We start from the raw sequence: 23990 nt of genomic DNA, 5'->3' as shown, positions 1-23990 counted from the left end.
GATATTTAAAATGGGATCATTATCAAATATCATTGTCTTAATAAATCATCTTAACTACAATTTCTCTCCCAAACATTTAAAAATATAAGCAGCTTCTGCTCTTTTCATCATTGAGGCTGATGTTTTGAGGAAATGCTGCAACTATTGACAAAATTAAAAGTACTTTTGTATTTTATCTGAGACGAGTAACAAATATGTTTTGGGTTTAGTCCCTCTTTACATCACTGTGATCCTCTGTGTTGATGTTCAGTGAACGTTGATGAGCTTACAGAAATGTTAACAACAAAACATTTCCACATAAAGTTTAATTTGGAGTGTGATTTTTTTCCCATGTGACAAAATGCAGCAAATAAAAAGGGGGTGTGGTCAGGGCAGAAAGAGGGCAGGGCCTGCAGGTGACTGACAGAAGCCTTTTGTCACGGTTACGTTAGCTCGCTCCAGCTATAGGCCACAAACAGCAGAACTAGGCAGAGGATGTGAAGCAGGCTTGAGCCAATAAGGTCCCAGATTTGCCATGCGGGAGGCGGGGTTTGGGTGGTTACAGAAACCAATGAGGGAGTCTCTGACACCCCAGAGGAGGTGGGGTTTGGAGTCGAGATTGCCTGTTTCCTGTCCAGAGATGTCGCATCCAAGGCAGCCAGTGCCTGAACTGTGGCACAAACCGGCTGCAGGCGGCACTGGATGATGTCATAAGGCGAACAGAGGGAAGACTGGCACCCCCATTGTGAAGACGGTGGAAAAATATATGGAAGGAGAGGAAGGAGGGACAAGAATGGAAGGAGGTGGGAACGAAACAACAAAAAGGAGGGAAGAAGGGAAACAAGGAAGGAAGAAAGGAGGAAAGGGAAAGGGGGAAACAAGAGAGGAAGGAGATGAGGGAAGGAAAAGGAGAAAATAAACGAAATAAGGGAAGGAGGGATAACAAGGGAAGGAGGTGGGAACGAAACAACAAAAGGAGGGAAGAAAGAAGAGGAAGGAGATGAAGGAAAGATAAGTGGAAAAATAATGGAAGCAGGAAGAGTGATGACAAAAGAAAACATAGATGGAACAAATGTGGGGGGAGGAAACAAGGGAGTGAGTAAAAGAATGAGAGTAGAAAGTTGGAGGTAAAGACGTGCAGGAGTGTTTACAACCAAAAAAAAGGAGAAGAGACAGGTGAAATATTCTCCCAGAAAGAAACCAACCAAAAACAACATTAGAAAAAGAAGATATAAACGTAATAATAGAGGATGGTGAAACAAAGGAGGAGGAGGAGAGGAAAAGGATATGTGATGAAGAGGACGGGGTCGCAAAAAAATGAACAAACCGTTGAATCAAAATCAAAAAGTTTTAGAGGCAGAAATGATCCAGAGAAAAATGAAAACAGAAAAAGAAAATATATACAAAAGAGAGAATGTCGATGAAGAGAAGAAAAGTGGAGGAAGAAGAGAACGGAGCGAGACGTGGTGCGATCCAGCCGGAAAGTAAAAAAGAGAAAGAAAAGGCAGGAGGTTAACCAACCAATGGACACAGAGGTCAAAGGTCACAAGAGAAAGTGAGCTCGATGGGGTGAACAAGCAGGGATGCTTACTGAGAGGATGGACAGGTGAGACCTCTCCTCTCCCAGTAAGCAGACCGTGATGAGGAGAGAGGTGGCTGATGGGAGAGCCAGTGCAGGGTCAGCCAGCAGCGCAGCAAGTTAGCACAGAAGCTGTTAGCACGTTAGCTTGGAGATGCTTTTAGCACGTTAGCTTGCAGAAGCGTGGCCAGTAAAGCATTCAGGCTAGTTAGCAACGTCCACACAGAAGCTGGAAACAAGTCAGCAAGCAGCAGGGATGGAGGTCAAAGGTAAACCAGTCAGTTCAGAGAAACAGCTTAGAACAGGATGAATCAAAGACATTGACCCTTTCTCTCTCTTTTGGGTTTTTTTCAACCAATGTTTTGTAAAAAAATATAAAAAAATTCTAAAATTACACATTAACACGACGTTATAAAACATACAAATATAAAAAGAAACGAACAATCCTGACTGACAAATTAATAAAGTGCCAGGGATGTGAGAAACCTTTAAACTCAAATTTACATTATTCCCTTTCCTGGTTTAAATATGGATCATTTGAAGGGAATGACATCATCATAATGACCAGCTGTCAGCCTGAATAAACTACCTCTCTCACTCTCGTTTAAACATGCATTCTCTCTAATGGCCAGCAGGGGGCGACTCCACTGGCTGCAGAAGGAATTGTGATTGTATAGAAGTCTATGAGAAAATGAGACTTTAGGGCGGGGCCACTACCATGGCAACCTGTCAATCAGGATAGAGGCGACTCATTTTAACCAGCATTGTTGAAAAAGCAAATTAGGAGTCAGCTGTTTTTTTCCGTTAAGTACATTTTCTTCTGTTTGTTGCTAGCCAAAATGAACATCACGGTTAACAAGAATTATGGAAGCACCTTGATAACCAAGCTAGCTAGCTTCACCCTCGATCAAATAGGGTCAAAAAAAAAACAAAAAAAAAAAAAACAAGACTGCGACTGCCAAAAAGCCAAAATTGAGGCAAAAAAAAAGGTAGACCACAAACAAACAGGCTAAATCCACTTCTTTCATACAGTCTGTAGTTCTGTCCTGTCCCCTCATCCTGTGTCAATGTGAAACACCCCAGTGAGACGGAGAGAAGCTCAACTGTTTTATTGTGATTTATTTGTAAAACTCCTACGACTGACGCGCCTATATCTTTACTGTCAGTGTGTAAAACACCTTTTCTGTTGATTCATTCTGTCGCAGATTTAAAGGAATAGTTAGACATTTAGGGAAATAAGTTCATTGCCTTTCTTACAAAGAGTGAGATGAGAAGATGGACACACACCTGTACAAACCGGTCAAAACGATGCTAAAGACAGCCGCCGTTTAGCTTAGCTTAGCTCAAAGACTGGAAACAGCTAGCCTGACTCTGTCTAAAGCCAACAAAATTCTATTAAACACACGAACACATAGTTTTAGTGTTAAAAAGACCGGTGTTTTACAGGGGTTATGTGCCAGACTATTTCTTAGATGGGACCAAGGAAGTAAAACATAGTTTAGCACATAGCCCCCAGCAAAGCGCTGTTTTGTCATCTTTACACTTCGGTTCTTGTTTTGGATTAAACAAATGAGAAATGCAGTTGCTTCCTCCAAAGGTTCCTAGATCTGGGATATAGTTCCTGTAGACGAAGCACGGTTTTTGACAAAGTCAGGCTAGCTGTTTTCCCTTATTTCCTATTTTTATGCTAAGCTAAGGTAACCAGCTGTTGGCAGTAGCTTTATATTTGAGGGTGGTGTCAGATCTTCTCACGTGACTCTCAGCCAGAAAGAGATAGGTGTATTTCCCAAAATGTCAAATTTTCCCCATTAAGACTATCTTTGGTTTTCTCTCCTGCTGCTGCTGTATTTCCCAGAATCCACCAGTGAGAGCATACAAACATTACCAGGGACAGATTCAGGACATTTATTCAGCTGCTACACTGCATGTTCCCCTTTCACACATCCAGCCTGCACGCTAACACTCCTCTGACGCTGCTGAGGTGCAGATCTGTTTTCCAGAAAATGTCAAATCTAATCTCTTTTCAGTGCAGTTTCTCTCTCTCTCTCTCACACACTCACACACACACACACACACACACACAGTAAACCCAGACCAGCTCTGTTTCAGACTGCTGTTTTGGTCAACTCCTGTCATGATGGAGGAAGCTGGAAGCCACAGGCAGCGGTGACAGTGGTGATGATTCAGCGTTAAACGTCGACACATTAACAACCCAGTTTAAAAAGCAATGTGAACAAAAAGGAGGCAGGGAGGAACATTAAACCAGTGCTGGGAAAACGCTGGGCAAGTTTTAATTTAGAAACATGATTTGGGCGGTAGAAGACATAAATGAGAGTGTCGCACTCAGCAGTTCTTTGAGGTAAAGACCTCACAGGCTGTCGTGAGTAGGTTCAGATTTCAAAATAAGTTTCCAGGCTTTGTGTTTTGTCGAGTATCAATTCTGGATTTCAGGAGGATCTGGTGACAAACAGATTGAGAACTGCTGCTGTTTAAAACATGACCCCATCAGCCTTCCTCCCAGATCTGGTTTAGAGTTTAGTGTCGTCATCAGTGTCCTGCAAAAATCCTCGGCTTCACTTTTTACCTTGTTTACCAACATCAATGTCATTAATGTGAAATAACGTTTTATGTTAATGTTACATGAACAGCTAATGTTCTAGAGACTGAAGAAATTTTTGCAGGACACCTTCACAGTTCCTTTTACATCTTCTTGTGGTTATTTGATCAACAATCAGTTAACTGAAGCCAAAACATGTTGATGAGGAGGTGAAAATGTTGGTTTCTCTGATGAACTGGGGGTGTTTTCAGGTTGGAGGTTCAAATCCCTGGACTGACTGAATGCTGAACGACTTCAGCAGCGGTGGAGCTGCCATGTTTGTTTACAAGCTATAATTTTCTTTAGAACAAATTGGACAATAGAGCTGCAACAATTAGTCAATTCATCGAATAGTTGTGAACTATTAAATTAATCAGCAACTATTTTGATAATCGATTAATCGATTAATTAGTCCTTTTTTTAAAAGAAAAAACATCCAATTTATCTTATTTCAGCTTCTTAAATGTGAATATACTCTGGTTTCTTTGCTCCTCTGTGACAGTAAACTTAATATATTTGGGTTGTGGACAAAAGAAGACATTTGAGGACATCACCTTGGAAACATCGATCGACATTTTTCACAATTTTCTGGACCTAAAAACTGATCGACAAAATAATCCACAGATTAATCGATAATATTCATTAGTTGCAGCCCAACTGGACAATAAACACAAAACAGGGTAACCCTGCACAACAGGGGTTTTCTGTAATACTGTTGCCACCCCCTTAAACAAAATCAAGACTGCCTGCATTTCCCCTGAAGCTTTGGATAATAAACAGGAAGTATAATATTGCAGTGGATTCAGGGAGTTAGGTGTAGGCTTGTGTGCACCAATAAAAGTAGCTGAATTAGCTGTTAGCAGTTCCTGTTTGCAGTGTTCCCATGGATGTGCAGACAACTATCACGGGACTACTACTGAAGAAAACTTAAAATCATAGGAACCTAGGACCCCCAGTTCAGAGAGAAGGCCGTCAGAACACCAACGGGGTGGGGTGGGTCACATGTCTTACCTCTGGTACACCAATCTTCCTGCAGGCGTCCAGGAAGTTCTCCACATTTCTCCGACACTTGGCCATGCTGAGTTTGGGCTGGAAGCACAAAGACACATTTACACAACAGGACTACTTTTCTGAAAACAAACAGAACACATTTCACCAAGCTTATGAGGTACTTGTTGAGATCAGAAATAAAATCCTGAACATTTATCTCAGTAGTCGGAGGTCAGGACTGACAGTCTGAGACGTACCACTGCAGGCGAGGGCACGTGGATGCTGCCAACAGAGCGTGGCCGAATGTGATTGGCTAGATGGCAGAGCACGACGCCGTCCATCAGAGAGGACCCGAGGTCTTCAGGAAGGGCGACCTTCAGTCTGCTCTCGATGCTCTGAGGAGAAAACGACAGTTTAGAGAGGTATGTGTGAGTACGATGGGCTCAAGTTGAACCAGGAAGTCATCTTCAATAAAAAAAGGGCTGTTAAATCTAATAAATAGTTTTTATGAGTGATAGAATTAGTTACAAGATCCAGGTTGTAATTCCCCCACCCACAGAATATCCCTTTAATCAGACACTAATGATTAGTGAACAGTGAGGTGAGTGTGTCTCACGTCTCGCAGTTGCTCCATGAGCTCCAGCTCCTCTCGCAGCTGCTCCATCTTTCTCCTCATGGTGAACTGAGGATCAACAGACTCCAGACTCTTGTGGCTTCGCAGGAACACTGCAAACAAACACGACAGCAACAGGCAGCGTTAGACTGAGACCACAGCAACACAGTAACACAGCCAGAGTCCGTGCACATTAGGAGGGCCACAGGAATATCTGTAAAACACACAAAGAGTTTCACAAACTCCTGCTGAGCTGAGAAAGCATGAGTGCTCCAGTCAAATTACAGCTACAGAGATCATCCTGAGCACAAACACACACAGACCTCAAAAATATCCCCTCAAATATTCACGTGTGTGTGAGATTATTCTAACCTTCAGTATCATCAAGATGACTACACTGTTCAGCACTTTGTGGAAGCATCACCTTTGAGCAGTGCAAATATCTCTCCTACAGCTGCAAAGTGCTTTATTTAAAGTGTTCAGTCATTAAAATTTCAATAGCTTTCAGTTAGCTAAGTCCCAACCGCCTTAGTTATTGTTGCTACGCCTGTAGATTCACAACTAAAAAGTCATGGTCATCTTTTCAAACAAATGGGTCCTTGATCTCAGACAGATGTAGGCTAAAGTCATCTGAAGTTAGCTAGCTAACAGTAACTAACATTAAACGAGTTAACTTTGTGTGTGGTTATTAGGTACACCGAACTAAATCTAACACAGTCTAATAATAAATCATCTTGATGAAGGCTATAATGTTCAGTTTGTGTTGAAACAGGTTGAGAGAGTGTTGACTGAACTGTATGACCAACAGTTTGTGCTGCTGTTGAACTGAACTATAGAGAGAGGTGTTTCTGTTATTTAGTCCAACCCCACGGATGTAACTGCAGAGGACTGAGAAGAGCTTCAGAGTGGTCTGCTTTAATCTGGATGCAGAAAACTGACTTCCTGTACGTCCACATCTGTACTCACATACTCAGTGACACAGAAGTCCTTTCTGCCATAAAAGATGTAAAAGGCTTACGTAAGATTCACACGCACTCGTGCAGTCAGAGCTCAGTGCACTGTGTAATAACAGCCTGCAGAGCAACACACTGAAAACTGATTACACACTAAAACCTCTGTGTGGAGAAATGTTTTGTCATCTGTCAGATTATTCTGATGGCAGAAGATTACATTCGTGGAAATAATTAGGTAAAGCTAAATAAAACTGGTGCACTTCATTTTGGTTAAAAATGGCTACTAAAATCTTTTTTCTATAAGAACTAAATTTAATTTCTAGTTCACGCTTTTTATCCACAGCGACTTACAATTTCTATGTATAGTCAGAGGTCTGAACTAGGGGTTCAGTGTCTTGCTCAGGGACAAATTGGTGGATGTGTTGCAGTCGGAATTAAACCAGGGTCTTCCACACCAAAGGCATGTCCAGGTCTTATCCAGTGCACCACCCATTGGACAGAGCAAGGCTCGCTGTATCTAGTCTTTATGCTAAGCTACGCTAATTAGCAGCTAACTGTAGCTTAACAGACAGATATGAGAGAAGTATCTTCTCATGTCTAACTCTCTATAAGTCAATGAGGATATTTCCCAAATTGTCTATATGATATGAATCAGAACAAGGGCTCGATGGGAACTGGAAGTAATAAGTAGAATCACATTCAGTAAACGTTTAACTATAACAGGCTCAGAACAGTTTTTCTTAACAGTGTGTAGGAGGACAGAGAGCAAAACACACACCCACATACATGAAACCCACACACACACACACACACAGGTGAATCATTCATCTCCTCAGTATCCTGTTTTCTGCACACATAAATCTGCCCTTTCCAGCTAAATGAAGCTGAACACAGCTTGAATCTGTGTACGTCCACTGACTGACCATGAGGGGGAGCTACTGGGTCACTACAGTGGCGCTCAACTGAAGACATGTCCTCTGCAGGATGTGAACGTTTTGGTCTTCACAGTTGAGCACTTCAAACTGCATTTTTAACACTCTCACAGCCCTGACACAGCAGGAAGCTCTTCACTAAACTACAGACGTCTTAAAACCAAAAACATGTCTCTGGTTTTAAGTTAGCAAAAAATGTATATTGTGGAAATGGTCATGAGACAACAACGTAGTGGGAGGCAAATAAAACAAACAAATAATATGACTTGATACTTGAACTTTTGGTTACTTAAGGTAAACATGGGCCTTTCAACTGGGTTGGTGAGAAATTGAAAAGGGAGAATGAGAATGATAATTTGCACTGCGCAGGTGTTTTTATCATCTCAGGTCGGGGTAGGATGTTCACGAGTCTGAGGAAACGTGAACAGCCTCTTGAACATCCAGCAGAATGAAAGACCCAGTAATGAGTTGTTTGTTTCAGATAATCCTGAGTGACGTGTGGTCTCTGTGGAGGACAGAGGGAAAGGGAATATAATGAATCCAGTAGTTTTATCTCAGTTTTATCTTCTAGGTCAAGTCATCTTCCTCCTCCTCCTCTCTCTAAATGTCTCACTGCCATCTGCACAGTTTGAGCCTGCAGCATCTTGTTTCTGTGCCTCCACTGAAGGGTTATTAAAAGGTTTTGGAGGATATTTTTAAAATGCCGTGGGACTTTATGTCATCTACTTCACGAGTAAACTATTTCTAGCTCGCTAAATGTAGGAACTCGCTCGTACAGTCGCCGCCTTGAAAGACAGTGGCCTGGGTCACCATTTCACAAACAGAACCACAGTCTTTTATAAGATCAGTCACTCAGTAGTAAAAACAAAATGAGAGGTCCACACAGTTTCTCAAGATAGTTTACAAGTAGGGATGTCACGATACCAAAAATTTAGTAGTCAATATAATACCAGTGAAATTGCACGATGTTCGATACCCAATTCGATACCTCAGTAAAAAACAAAAAACAAACAATAAATCCCATGTACTTCAACATACACTCCTTTAATAAAAACACACTGTAGGAAAATGAATACCGTTGTGTTTTCAGAATTTTGGCATCAACTTGGTACCTAAGACTCGGTTCTCATGACATCCCCATTTACAAGTAACCATTTCTATAAAAGGTTTGACCTTCAAAGGTTTCCATTAACATTTATCATCCTCCTGCAGTTGTTCAGCAGATTATTAAAGAGAAATTGAAACGAGGCAGATACAGCCTTCAACAGCTTCTGCTGTACAGCCCTTCACAGTACAATACTACTACACTATGTCATAGAAAAGTAAAATACTTTGTAATACGTCATAGCTGCGCCTCTTTTTGGGCGATCCCTAAAGATCCTATAGATGCCAATGCAATTTAAGGTGTGTTTGGATCATGTCATGTTAACCAAACCTTGTTGTTTAGACATCTCTTTTGTGACTGATCCAAAGCGTTCACGCTACCTTAATAAATTAAAGTTAATCGGTCAGCTGTCATGCCCCTTCAAACTTCCCACATCCGAATGGATCATTGACCCAACACAGGGGCCAGATGTTGCTCATCTGGACGTCTGATTAAATCTCCAGGAATCTTAGGGTAAGATATACTTTATTGTGTTTGTTTACAACCAACTGTTTGATCTCGGCTAGGCTGAGATTTAGCTGGTTCTACTGTATGACTGTACACTGTCTATGACAGTGAATATTAAGGTGTCATTTGCCTCAAATGCACCTCTGTATTTGTATGTTTATTTGTTTTACAAGCTGCTACACAACAGCTTTTCTACATTTTACTGATTATCTCATTATGCAAAAACTGAAAAAGGGTACGAATGCACTGAATGTTCGAAAAAAGCAAAAAAAACAACAACAACAAAAAAAACAGGTTTGGTGCTCAGCCTAATACGTGTCAAAAGACTGAAGAAATTTTACCGAACAATTACGCTGACATGTCAGCAGTGTGGAAGCATTCTAAAGTGTCTGAGAAAGATGCAAAAATTGCCATTTGCAGACACTGTTCTGCTGAATTGGCTCCTAGCACATCCACTCCATCTGTGGCTGACTTCTTAGAAAAGGCAACAAACAACAACAATGAACAATTGGATGAATACTGAACGCTTGCTTGGTGTTCAGTATTCATCCGATATTTTCATTATATTCGATTTTGGCTTCGGCTAAGATTTTTCATTTCTATCCCTAAAAAAGGGGGATGCAGCTTTCGTGCCAGACAGAAATTACCAAAAGTCTGCTAGCAGCTCTGTGAGTCTGTACTGCAGCACATTGAGCTAAATACTGTCATCCACATGCTAACAATAACAATGCTACCATGCTGATGTTGACCATGTTCACAATCTTAGTTTAGCATGTTAGCATGCTACCATTAAAGAAAAGTATTGTACAAATTCAAACTTTGAAATGATGATGGCACTACATGAAAAGTCAGGATCACCAACCTTCTTAAAGTTCATCCTGAGGTGAACATGAAGGTCTGAACTGCATTTCATCACAACCCATCAACAGCTGCTGAGATGTTTCATGAAAACCAAAGATGTCACCTCATGGTGGAGCTAGAGTTAAAGTCAAGAGATCACCAAAGGCAGTAGGACTTTAAATATCTGTACAAATGTTTGAGCCAATCCATCCAATAGCTGCTGAGATATTTCAGTCTGAACCAAAGTGGGACCGACTGCTTGGTGCCACAGACGATAAATCTTGCCATCACCTGTTTCTCTTTGGTACAGTTAACAGATAATATGTCTGATCAGGGAGCTGATCTGGTGTTTGTGTGTGAGAAACAAACATTTTCCCACAGTGTGGCGTTTATTTCTATTCTGAGATCTGTGAGTCTGTACAAATGTGCAGACAGAGCAAAGTGCTGCCACTGCTGAGGCCTCAGGTTCAGGTCCTCTGAGGGCACTATGGAAGGAAACTAAGTCGTTTTCATAAAAGAGAATCAGAAATATTAAAGTGAATATACACAAATTAATGTATAGAAAAACAACCCTATAAAATTGTTTTATATTTAGATTTATAATTACACAGATGGCACCAGCTGGTTGGTACCAGCTCTTTCTTTTTCATGTTTTATTGAACTAAGTAGTTCTACACATATGTACTTTCTTGTATGTATATAGCTTTTAATAATTTCTTTAATTTTTAAGTTAAAAACATCCGTTTTCCTCTTTCTCTCCTTTTCCGCTGTAAAATATAAATGTTTCTGCTTGGAGATCAACAGTCTTCAATTTCATTTGAGCAGTAGCCTTGGAAACAGGATTCATTGAAAACAGAACTTAAATTCATCTTTAGCTGCATTGTTTTTGGTGTTTTTGGTGAAAGCAGATGACGGCAACAACCTGCTTCACATTCACACTTCTGTTTTTCGTTTCAGCTGTTGGGACTGAACAACACCTCAGCTGTGGTTATAGTTTTGGTTAAAGGTTTGATTCATCCAAATCACAAAAACAGATTTTCTCATGCCTACTGGTTTGGAGCCATGCAGAAAGTTTCAGGGTTTTATGCTTTTTAAAGGTTTGAAATCGCCATCTTGTTCAGCACCTCATTCCGCCAGCCAGACGGGTTAAAACACATCATATATGAGAGCTGGACAACCAATACTAAATAAACTGATACACTATTGTTGCTATTGTTGCGGGGTGATGATTGGTTATTAATGAGGTCAGCGGCAGTGATGATGTGAGCGTGTCAGTTCATGGTGATGTCACCCTCCCTGAGGCCTAAGCCCATTATAGACCATTAGTCATAATGTGATCACACTTAACATACATAACTGCTCATGTAGAAACACAAAACACTTCAGCGGGAGCGCGTTTCTGTAAAACACTGAAAGGGAAAAAGAAATCTCAAAAAACAAGACTGATCTTTACTGATTTATGAAACTAGACTCATTACTGTTCTGCACTGAGGTGTGTGTATTGAGCGATAAAAATTTGAGAGACAACTGTACTATTCTGTATATGTGGAGAAAAAAGCATTTATCCTGAGGGTGGTGTCAGAGGGGAGGCCATGTTGTTACCCAAAGATGTCTCCATTTACCATTTAAAACCAGGGCAATTTATTTCAGAAGCATTTTGTGTTTTATTTATAAAGCTCTCAAATGCTCTCACATGAAAATGTAAATAATCCGGTATCTGTGGCTGTCGCAGATCTCTAATAAGCAGGGCCAATCATTTCTTTCAGTCTGATTAAAATGATTGGCTGACCTACCAACCTACATGTGTGCACTCTACCTCCTGATTTTCATGTTTCCTCCCGGGGTCACAATTCACCCGATTTATGCTTTAAGGACGTCTTTGATCCACAAAGTGGTCACACTGACAGCAGATTCCAGGCTCGCACTTTAGTGTAAACAGTTACTATTATGGATGACAGTAAACTCAGGAACACTTGAGCACTGGGCAACATGCTAACATTTTAGCATTCACTTTAATGTCACACCAACAGCAACAATTTAGAGCAAAATCAGTTTATATCAATGGAATCACTGCGATCAGTGCATTCGCTCACAGGGAGCAAAGTTTATCCACACAAATCTTTTGGGCTGAGTTCAACTTTGACACGTGAGTTTGTGCCATTGACAAATAGCAAGCTGTCTAGACTGTGCTCACCTGTGAGTGAACAGAGACCTGCAGAGTCCAAAATAGCTGTCTGAGTGTGAGTGTTGCTGCACAACAGAGAAATGATTTACAGAGAGCTAGTCGATAGAAGAAATACGTCTCTTGCTGCTCACACTTTGTCAGGGTAGCAAACGAGCTAGGAACCCAAGTAGCTTGATGAGCTACTGCCACTGTTTCATCTTGTGTGGCACGTCGCACATATTTGTTGTTGTATATTTTTATGTTGTAAGTTTATATATTTATATGTACACAATAATATCTTCCGTTGCGTTACTTCTGCACGGCACAAACCCAGAATAATGCACATGTATATATCTGAAATGTTATTCTTCCATTCCATATTTATATATTTCTACATTTATTTATGTTGACTGTATGTTTATCTACGTGTAGCACCTTTTCACCACAGCAAATTCCTCGTATGAGTAAAACACTACTTGGCAATAAAGCTGCTTCAGATTCTGATTCTAGCATACTGTAAAACTGACTTAACCCTGCCTATATTTGGGACAGGCGTCCATATGGGACAGGCCTTTAATTCCTTTTGCACAAAACTGAAGCTACGATGTCAGTATAACAGTTTATTTATTTCTAACAGTATAAACATTACACTAATACACCAATTCATTTTATCTAGCACATTGTAGGCAGCAATGTAGCGAAAACAAACATACCCAACAACACGATGCAGGATGAGAGAAGTGTGGCAGACGTTAGTAGACAGAGAGCCATGCACTTCACATGACAGGATTCACAAATTTTTATGAAAAGCTGTTTTGATTCTTTAGATAGGTGGACCCTTACAGACTAAAGGAATATAAATAATCAAGGACCGGACACATCCGGACTAAAGTTTGATTTATACTCCTGTGTAGGGTCTACATGCGTAGCTACGCCGTAGGCTACGCATGTAGCCATGCATTCATACTTGTGCGTAGGTGTGTCCGTCATTCTGCAATTACACCCCCAAACACTAGTCGGCAGTAGCGCTACAGCGTCCACTGTGTTGACTTTTTCCGACCGAGCAGGCTAACGAGTCATTTCGCTCGGGTTGTGACGGTCAAATATATTGATTCACCGTGTTACAGCTGCTGTTTTGGCCGCTAGTAAAAGTTACTTCAAAGCATCGAGCACTTCCTGTCGGCTCGGAGGCATTGCGACGCTACCCAGCCGACCAATCACAGTGCTTACGGTCCGCGTCGCCTCGACGTGTAGTTACGTTTTTTGAGGAGGTGCACATCAGGCTACGGCGTAGGTGTCGGCGTAGGGTACAGGGCTACACAGAGGCTACGCCGTCGACTCGACGCAGAAGTATAAATCACACTTAAAACTCATGGAGCTAGTCCGCAATTACCAAGATCGGGCCTCTGCGTAGCCCCCTTCCCTACCCTACGCCCTACCCTACCCTTAAATTGCACTTTAACGAGCGCTTCAAAGGTAACGGGAGTCAGCACTTTTTTCTCTTGGACCATGCCAATTACACATGTAAATCTATATGAATTAGACTTTGGAGCTCGTAGTTTCAGTTAAAGGAACTGAATGATTGAATTGTGGAGAATCTAACCGATCTAATGATGTGTAGCATGTCCATTCAGACATATTGATCATAAGTTTAAACATTAATATTTGTATGCACAATCTATTTTACGGTATGTTAGCATGTTCCCTACTAGCTAGCATGTTACTGGTTAGACACTACATCACCAAGCTACCAGCACCACCTGTTTCACATGGACATGTAGATAAAGTTCGCTGTGTTGCTTTCTGGTCTTTGTGTCAAAGCACATAGGGCACAAGCAACGCTAAACACTAATGCTTCATACTAACAGATAAAACACTATAATGAGGAAAGTGTGGAAAGACATTATGATGCACTACTGGTACGTCAAGTTACTGTAAGCTCCATGCTAACACATTAGCATACATTGTAGTGTTTGACTCAGACGTTAGCAATGAGGTTAAACTAATAAGAAAATGAAACCAAGATTTTACATGTTTGTGGTTTGTAAGAGTCTCTGGAGGGCTGTGAGGGATTTGTTAACATTCAGACGTCATTACTGAGAGTGTGTGTGAACAGCTTAACAAGCTCACAGTCGCTGTTCAGAGCCTTTTATGGACCAACAGAATGAAACACTGCTCGCCTCCGGGAGGACACACACACACACACACACACACACACACACACGGCTGTGATCCATCTAAAATCTTGGACTCCACTGCAGAGGAAGTGGGATACTCCTTTAGGGACCATTATCTAACACTTAAAATATAGGAGCTAAAAATACACAGAAACACAAATGTGCACAGACAAAAACCTCAACTCATTCATGCTGCAGACGCTGCATGCAAACACACACACACAACTTGGAGACAGATCCGACAGTCCTAACATGGCCTCTGCTGTTTCAGGTTGTACGTTAGTTTGACGTCCGTAGCTCATACGGTACGCACCGTACAGACAGAGGAAGCAGCCAGGGTTCATGTGATCAAACTGCAGCTTTTCTGGAACCTCGACATGCGGTGATCGTGGGAAAAAGGACAGTACATGAGTCAACAAATGCTGGTGTGTATTACCGTCAAGACTTTTTCCTATACGGCACAAACTCAAACTTTTTCTGTCAGATTCTAATTCTCACTAAAACAACTTGCATCAAGACTGTATCATTAATGTATGCTGGGCAGCTAAGTCCTTCACTCTAACAATGAAAAAGTTGAGAAAACTGTTAACTTCCATTATGCTGAGGCCACAGAAAAGTTTAAATTTGTTGCTGCAACTTTTTGTCCCTGTATATAAATTAGCTTTTGAAAACGGTTGAATTTAGATCATTTCAGACCTTACATGACTCATACTGCACACACACCCACTGCATTTAAGCCTTTCCAGAACCTTTATGCACACACATTTTGGTGAGCTTCAATGTGTGTGACCACACTGCTATAGTAATGCACACACCCACACACAAACACACACGCAGCAGTAATCTAAAACCACCCTGAACTAAGGCAAGGAAAACACACAGCGGCAGTAAAGGAGGTGCTGCAGAGTCACCATGGACCAACCAATCACTGTAAAGACACTGTAAGCTACCAGGTACTTTCTAAGTCTCTATGTGAATATTACCATACAGGAGCTTTATAACAAACATGTTTGATATGTTTACTGTGCTCTCTGGTGGATAAACTGTGCAATGCACACTGAATGACTTCAAACTTATGTCTGAAATTTTTTTATTGGCCCACATATACACATGCTACACTACATACTATATGTCAGTCTCCGGTCCAGTGCTTCTGACGAGCACTGGACCGGAGCTTTAACTCGTGTTGAAAAAAAAAAACACTAACCACTTCTACAGGTATTTTCTAAATAGTCTTTTTTGGGACAAAAGTCCCTTTTTTTGTTTGTTTCCAAGGACAGTGTGTCCTAAACCTGGAGAGCTTCTGCCAGAACGAAGATAACCTTTGGATTTGTCCAACTAATCCTTCACAGACAGTTTGGAGAGCAGCCCCCCACAACCCTCTCAACATACATATGACATGTGATTATTATATTAATACAGACTAATGAGCTTTACAGGCATTTGAAAATGTATTTGTTATCTTTGGACAGAGCCAGGCTAGCTGCTTCCAGCCTTTATGCTAAGCTAAGCAAACTGTCTCCTAGCTGTTCCGTCATATTCACGGGACAGACAGAGTGGTGTCAATCTTCTCATCAAATTCTCAACAGGAAAGCCAGTATGCATATTTCCCAAAAAGTCAAATTATTCCTGGCTGCTGGAGCTGGTTATCAAAGAAAACAGAGACAAACTTTCTAGCTTTGAAGATAAAGCCAACCCTTGGTGCAGAAGTTTGAAAGAGAGACTGTGTGGAGACACCTGAGCCCAGGTGTGTGGGTGTAATCTGACTCTGCAGCCTCGGAAGCTGGGAAGTTTGAAGAGGCGGGACCTACCGCGGCTGTGCATGCCTCCATCTTCGTGGCTACGAGGTGTATCTCTATGGAGGGGCGAGGCCTGTGAGAGGAGGGAGGGGTCGAGACAGGAAAGAGGGGGCGAGCAGGGCAGCGAGGGCGGGGCTACAACCAGGAGGTGGGAGTGGTCAGAGACGCAGGAAGAGGGCGTGGCGTGTGTAGTGCAGGAAGAGGGGGCACCATGGTGAATTGAGTGCAGCAAGGCAAAGTTCATTCCACGAAAAACACCCCCCCCGAAAACACCAATACCACCAGGAGAAAGGTCCGGAAAAATCAAAACAGGGAGATCAATGGGAGGCAGGCGTCGACACATGCAGGCAGATCATAATTGATGAGTTCGTGATTTTAACATCATAAGACATGCAGCAGATCAGCGAGCGGAAAAATAAAAAAGGAAAAAACAGAAAACACACATATATCAGAAGAGGAACACGTGAAAAGGAGGGACATCAAGAGATGACGACACAACACAGCACAACAACAAAATAAAGATTAGTGGCATTTCACTTTCACAGATCATCTTGACATGCTGTTAGCGTCATGTTAGCTTCATCAGCAGTTAGCAACATTTCACACACTGGTAAGTTAGCAAACAAAGGCTTGATGGTTGCTAGCTCTAAAAAAAAATTTTTTTAAAAGCATGGGACTGGAGTTTGCTGTGATTCTACAAACACAAGCCGCGACTGCAAAGCTGCATTTAACACATCTGCTGGTTCAAGTTGTGCTGAGCAGATATTCTGAACTAACTCTGGGTTAGCTTGTGCTCATCTAGTGCTGATCCAGGACGGCCATGCTCGTATTCCGGTCCTGGATCACCATCACTCGGAAGCACAGACCTTTTCGACATTCATTACGTTTGTTAGAGGAAGACCATCGAAAATGCACATACGCTGGATGATGACATCTACTGTGGTGGAGGGTAACTAAGTACATTTACTAGTACTTGTTTGAGTATTTCTACAATGTGTTATTGCTACTTTTACTCAAGTAAAAAAATCTGAGTTCTTCTTCCACCACTGTGTCAGGCAGGTGTTTTGTCCTCCCACTACAATCAAAAGCAACATTACATATCATCCTTACGTATCTTTCATTAAGAAAGCACAAAACAAATTTAATCTGCTCATTAAATGTGTGACTGTGTGTGGTGTGGCTGGTAACATGGCAAATTAGTTAAAAATCCCACGCACAAATCAATTTAGACCTGTCCATTTTTAGACCACGTCCAACCAGTGAGAAGAGCTTTGACAAAAACCAGAAATCTCTAATGTGATGCAACCAGAGCTGTTCTGACTTTGGCAAATTATATTGTGTTCAGAGGAAGAAGCTGATTAAGTAAAAATGTTTGCAGGCTCTTGACAACAACAGATGGCACAGGTTTTCATCCTCACTGAACTGCAGCACCTCTGATTGTACATGGTTTGTACTGACTTTAATGGAAAGACTTCTCTTATACAGAATCGGTTTTCTTACACCCGCCTTAAACTACACTACAATACGGTTCATTTATAATTTTTTTTAGACTTTCGACAGGTACAGCAAGGCACTGCCATGATTGGTGCTTCCAATCCAACCAGAGCTACCTACATTATACATTATGCTCATTTTACTGTGTTTTGACAATCATACTGTTAGGTAAATCCAGTGACTCAACCTGCGGGTCTGGTATCCCAGGTATCTGATCCACCCTCTAAGTCCAGATTCAACTCACCCGAACGGGGCTTCAGTCCAAACACTGGGCTGGTGAAGGATGGAGGTCTGCTGGCTGGAGATCTGTCATCTCGCTGCAGCAACAGAAACAGAAACAATGCGGTTTAGTAGTCAGTTTCATTAACAATCAGTGAAAAGTATAATTCACTGAACAGATGCTGGATGTTCTCTGTCATGTGGGAGATGTTGGCAAAGACACACAAACATTACAAATGACTCCACAGAGAAATAAACTACATAGAAACACAAACGCTCCTGCGATGAAGCTGTTTTAATGGGGAGGTAAGTGACCTAAAGTTTACTTTGGCTCAAAGACAGCACTCGATCCTCCCTCCTCTGTCTTTAACCATCACTCAACTTATATAACCAGCCGAGACAGAAAGAGACTCGACTGTCAGCCGACTGTGAGCACTCTCTAAGAGAGTCGAGACCCCTTTGATTTAACAGAATTTAAGTGGTATAGATTTTTTGTGACAAAATCAATTTTAAAAGGATCCTGCAGGGAAAAGATCAGATAAAACCAGGAAATTTCCTCAGATAAAAGTGTGCTTTTTGAAAAGCTAAAGACATTGACTCAGACAGCTGATTTCCTCGGGGCCCTTAAGGCACAGGGAGGTAGGAGATCGCTCCCTAACTGAGCAGTGCCAGACCTGATGATGACTCTTTCTTATCCCTGCAAAATGCCACAAACTCTTTAAATTAATCAGACGGTCGATTGTGGAGAGTAGGTTTTTTGTTCTGATTATCAGTTTGAGCTTGTCTAGCATTTCTGATTGCTCCTGGAAAATGTCACGATGGAAATGTCATTTAGACAATTTCCACGGAACTATCTGTTTGGGGTTGGCCTTCCTTTGTTTGACAACAGTTAAACTGAGTTTGGTAATTAGGTGATTTGCCATATCTTGACGGAAGGTAGAATAGGTGTCATGAAATCTGCAGCAACCTCAGGTTTCATTTTTTCAGTGCTGACAGGCTGTAACCAAAAACAATGCACAAAAAAAGATCAGACAAAGACATATCGACAACGGAGGATCTATTAACAGCAAGTCCATGTGTTATCAGCACATCTAAGGTGTGGCCATGGCTACGGGTGGGTCAATGCAGAAAACTGAAGAATGAAGAAACTGTTTAATGCTCAAATTTTTCACATAATTCAGAATTGAAGATTTCTTTACAATAGTGTTAAAATCTTGCCTTGATCTCGTGAACCCAATATCATGTCTCATCTCGTGAGCTAAGTGTCTTGTCACTCCCCTACCGTGGATAATAGACAAGAATTGTGTAAAGTCTGTGAAGAACAGTGGGCACAGCTTGGAGAGCCTGTATAAGGTTACTGCCTGCCCAGGAGGCTGACATCCGAGTATAATGGCATGATGCTCAAACAAAGACCCCCTAAGATACGTCCCTACCAGCAAGAACAGCTGAGAATAAAGTTTCTTCCCTTGTCTACAGGTGTGGGAGAAACTATGGTTTGGGGACAGAGGCCTCAAGAAGAGCGGCGGAGCCAGGTTTCCGTTAAAAACATACAGACTGTGTCGCATACATAAAGTCCTGAGTTTGATAGAAGCTCTGTTTTAAAGCCAGAGTAGACACACAACGTCTGGAGCAGCAAAGTGGCTATCATTTGCTGTTTATAACTTACAACACTTTATTGTAAACTCAATACCTTTGTCCCTTCCATGATCCTGTCTGAGACGTGATCTGATTTGGCTGTGGTCGGGCTGTTGACCCGTTCTTATCTGATCCTCCGAAGTTAGCATATGTAACCTTGGTGATCTAACTCGGTTAAAAGTGAGCCAGCTTTTGGTACTTTTAAACCTAAGTTAAACCCAAATTACAGCCCGCTAACACGCTAATCTTGCTTCGTTGTACAGGATGCAGTTGAAAATGCAGTTTGGCCACAAGAAAAACCTCTGCCCAACACGGTGAAAGGTCACCAAACTCCGCCTCTTCCGGCTGGCTCAAATTTGTCAGGCTATAGAGTTCTTCTGAAGCATCACTGCCCTCGACCTGTTGACAAATCCGGCAGCTCTGACAAAATGCATATTAAGATCTAATCACAGTGCAAACAGACTCGAGATAATGCAAACGCTTTGCACTAGTCAGGTGGAAATGCAGTGGCCGGTGCTCTGATGTCATTACCCAGACAAAGAATCCAGATACAGATCACAGGTTGGGGGGAGGTCAGACTGACAGGGAAGATAGCAGAATAGTTTCTTTGACTTCAAGGCCAGCCTGTCATCCAAAACACTCTGAGGTCTAACAGCCCATTTGTCCTCATTGATGCTTTGTTTCTTTAAATCTCAGCCAGTTCAGATCCTCCACCAAGTTTGTGTGTTGCTACTATTTGTGTGGATTTGTGAGTTTTTTCCTGATAGTCTGATACACACTTTCTCTGTGTGTTCATTATTTTACTTCAGAGCATTGTCAGACCAGTTTGGTGAAACAAAGCAGTCTTGTTCTCCTCGTTCTCTCTTCAATCTGTGAAACACTGAAGTCTCCAGTTTGAGGGCAGCGAGCTATGGCGTTGGTTTGGTTTAAAAAGGTTTATGAGCTTTGTCTCCAAACTTTACATGAGAAGACTGATATCTGTCTCATGTCAGAGCCGTTTAGTACAGAGCTAGAGTCAGGGCTAGGGTTAGGTATCCAGACCCGGTTCAAAGTTGGAATGGTTACCAAATTTCCAAGAACCTTGGATTCATTAAGACCTGTGCATTTGGATTCTGCTTATCAGTTCCTAACTTCCTGCATATTTCAGCTCCTGACTGACCTGCAGTGAGCATTTTACAGTCCATAAAAGTGTCTCTTATCTGCCAGTAGCTGCTCCGCCGCCCTAACGTCACCTCATTTGTTATGCAGTACATCAACAAAGCATGAAGAAGAGAGTCCTTCTGTTTCCAGTCCTGGACCATGGCGGACCGCAGTAAAATGCAACACCTGCAGTAAGGAGGTTTGGTGCGAGGGAGGAAGCGGCTCCAACATGACGAAGCATTTACCTCAACACGGCGTGAATCTGAAGGAACGCACCGTGTTCGATGTGCCGCTCTCTCCCAGCTACAACGACGCCCCGCATACAGCTAACGCTAACAGTAGCAACGTCTCAGGTACAAAACACAGGTGAGCTGACGTTCACCTTTTATACTGAAGGGAAACCAATGATGTCTACAAAGGATTCAATATATATTTTTCTTAGAGACCAGTCCTCAGAGTACTCCAGTACAGAGACTCCTTTCACTTTAGCCATGAAGGGGAAGATGAATAAGGAGGAAGAGGATGAAGGTCACCGAGCGCTGACAAGATCTGTGGTGAAGGAACCAGAACCGAGATTCAATAAGAACCGGGTTCCATAAGTACAATCAGAATCGATACATCTGAAACAATACCCAACCCTAACTCAGTGTCCTCACAAGTGTAACTAAGAGGGTGTGTGCTTCAGTCCCAGCTGTCATTACGCTCAGGTGTGGCGGGAACACTGAGCGGATAGACCCTCCTCTAACACCAACACATTCCTGGGAATCCACAGCTTCCTCTGTGTGTGTGTGTGTGTAAATTAAATGGAAGGAAGAGCAGTGAGGAAGTGAGGGTGGTAAACTCTGGGCGGTGTATCAAGCCTCAGGGATACATGATGAATCTACCAACACACAGTGACAGCATGCTCTGTTCACTTCATCTCCTGCCTTCCTTCTGTTCCACTGCCGCGCTGTGGCGGATGTCCATCGCAAACATGCCATCTTCTGGGTTAACCTTCCTTTACGATGGCACTCTGGATACTGCACCTGATGTTCTGCTCCTGAAAACCCAAACTAAACCTGTCCGTTTGTCCTCTCACTCACCAACAAACATGCAGAAGAAGAAGAAAATAGTGGAAAGAAGCAGCAGAGTGAGTTCATTTAGCAATTAATCAGCATCGTAAAAGTCACACAATAACAGACACTAACCGATCTAGGCAGCGGTAGCATTTATTTTCAATACTCAGGATAGCCAGCCCTGAGCAGGGTTATACTTTCCTGGCTAGCGTTTTGTTTAAAACACATCAGAAAAGAGTTAAAAGCCCAAGGCGACGTCACCAAATGTCTTGTTTTGTCCAAATTTAGTTGGCAATAATCTAAAACAGACATTTTCTGTCAATCAACTAATCACTACCTGCATAAACTGAAACTGCATCACAAGATAACTGAAGGAAAGGAGCTGTCCCGTCCACGTTGACTGACTGAAGAGTTTATTATCGTACATTTCACATATAAAACTAACAGAAGCTCAGAAAGAAGAGTGGGAGGATGCAAAATAAAATTTAGAAGCAGATTCTAGTCTTAAATTCACTGCAGGTCTATTTTTATCTGGATGTGTGTGACTGAGAGGAGACGGAGGGTCAGTCAGACACGAAAAAATCCTGCGGATGGTTATTTTGTGAATCACAAAACACGTAATCTTATGTAGTCTCTTTGCGTGGTTCAAACACACACAGGATGTTGTTTCTGTCATTATGACTCACACACACACACACACACACACACACACATTATAGTGTGTGTGTGTGAGTCCACTGAAAAACTACCCAACACTGCAGTAAATGCGTATTGTCTGGAGCTGGGAACGTGGTTGAAAGCCAGCTGCTACTGGACGGACACACAAACACACACAGTTTATATCTGGATTGTAGGACTGATCAGAGTACAGTAAAGTCAGCCAGGGTGTTTCTGCATCATTCTTTCATCTCCAGTAGAAGAAGAACAGAAAGTGAAACAGCCTGCAGCCAAGAACAAAACTGATGAAACACACACACACTTATATACAACCAGTGGTCAATCAGCAGAAAATCGACTGGCACCCATATTATTCATAACATTCTCTAATTCCACCTTCTAATCTGTGAGGATATTACCAACTAAATATCCTCGGATCAATATGTTTTGGTCGAACAAAACAAGGAAACTTTCATGGGCATGTTTTTATTCTTTTCAGAGAGTTTACACACCAAACTATGAATCCATTAATTGAGAAAACAGTCCGCTGATGGGAGTAATAGTTGCAGCTCTATAATCAATTCAAACTTCCCACATATCAATATTTGTTGGTTTCTTTAGACTTCAATGATGTTAAACTTAATATCTTTGGGTTCACAGAAAAAACTAGACAGTTGAATATGTCCACTAAATCGATTAATTGACAAAATCTATACTAAAAATAATAAGTAGTTGCAGCCAACAGACTGAATGAGCAGTGTTCAGAGCAGACTGCCCGGCCGGTTTGGTTTGGAAATCACCTTCCTGTCCTCCTGGATTCAGGTGACATCCACCATCTTTAAAAAAAAAAAATCCCCCACAACTCCAATGTCTTTCCTCTGAGATCATAATGATTAGGCCTATTACTACCTGTTACTATGTTTAGATCTGCAATTCAAGATTGATTATATACTTGATAAAATGACAAAACAGCTCTGAAACCCAGAGCAAAATTGCGACACAAACGTCCACAGAGCTCTCATTTCAGGCTTGTGCAGACTACACGACTTGCCGTCTTGTGACGGGAGTCTTGAAGTTGTTGTGGCGTTCACACTACGTGACTGATTGTGGGGGGTCACACACACTACGGGAGCTGACAACAACTCTGTCGCCTGACGCTGGTCTCCAAACCGCGTTTTGTCAAGCAGAGGTGAAATGTGAAACGGGAAATGACGTGAACCTGCACACAAAACAGCTGTTGTTTGTTATTATAAAGCTAGCTATTATAAAGACAAAGAATATGAGTGAAAGAATGGATTAGCACACATTAGTTTTTTGGCACTAATAAAATAGCTTTTTCAGTCCACTAGAAAAAGAGTTTTGCTTTGGGGACACAATTGGATGTTGGGAAAAAGATAAACATTTTAAAATCGCAATAATATCGTATCGTGACATAAGTATCGTGATAATATCGTATTGTGACATAAGTATCGTGATAATATCGTATCGTGACATAAGTATCGTGATAATATCGTATCGTGACATAAGTATCGTGATAATATCGTATCGTGACATAT

General features: G+C 41.7%; 1 protein-coding gene across 1 annotated transcript in view; it reads right to left on the bottom strand.

Moving 5' to 3' along the window:
- Positions 1-422: 422 nt before the first annotated feature.
- Positions 423-23990, bottom strand: part of lrch1 (leucine-rich repeats and calponin homology (CH) domain containing 1) — a 34425-nt gene continuing 10857 nt past the window's right edge. The window contains exons 2-7 of the mRNA XM_046054588.1: positions 17973-18045; positions 16247-16369; positions 5761-5870; positions 5402-5539; positions 5166-5243; positions 423-710 (exon numbers count right to left, since the gene is read on the bottom strand). Of these exons, the coding sequence (XP_045910544.1) occupies positions 423-710; positions 5166-5243; positions 5402-5539; positions 5761-5870; positions 16247-16369; positions 17973-18045 (810 nt within the window). The remainder of the gene's footprint in view (positions 711-5165; positions 5244-5401; positions 5540-5760; positions 5871-16246; positions 16370-17972; positions 18046-23990) is intronic.

This window comes from Micropterus dolomieu, linkage group LG07 (assembly GCF_021292245.1).
Source record: "Micropterus dolomieu isolate WLL.071019.BEF.003 ecotype Adirondacks linkage group LG07, ASM2129224v1, whole genome shotgun sequence".
Taxonomy (NCBI): domain Eukaryota; kingdom Metazoa; phylum Chordata; class Actinopteri; order Centrarchiformes; family Centrarchidae; genus Micropterus; species Micropterus dolomieu.
The sequence above is the reverse complement of the archived record's forward strand: the minus strand, read 5'-3'. Positions and strand labels throughout refer to the sequence as shown.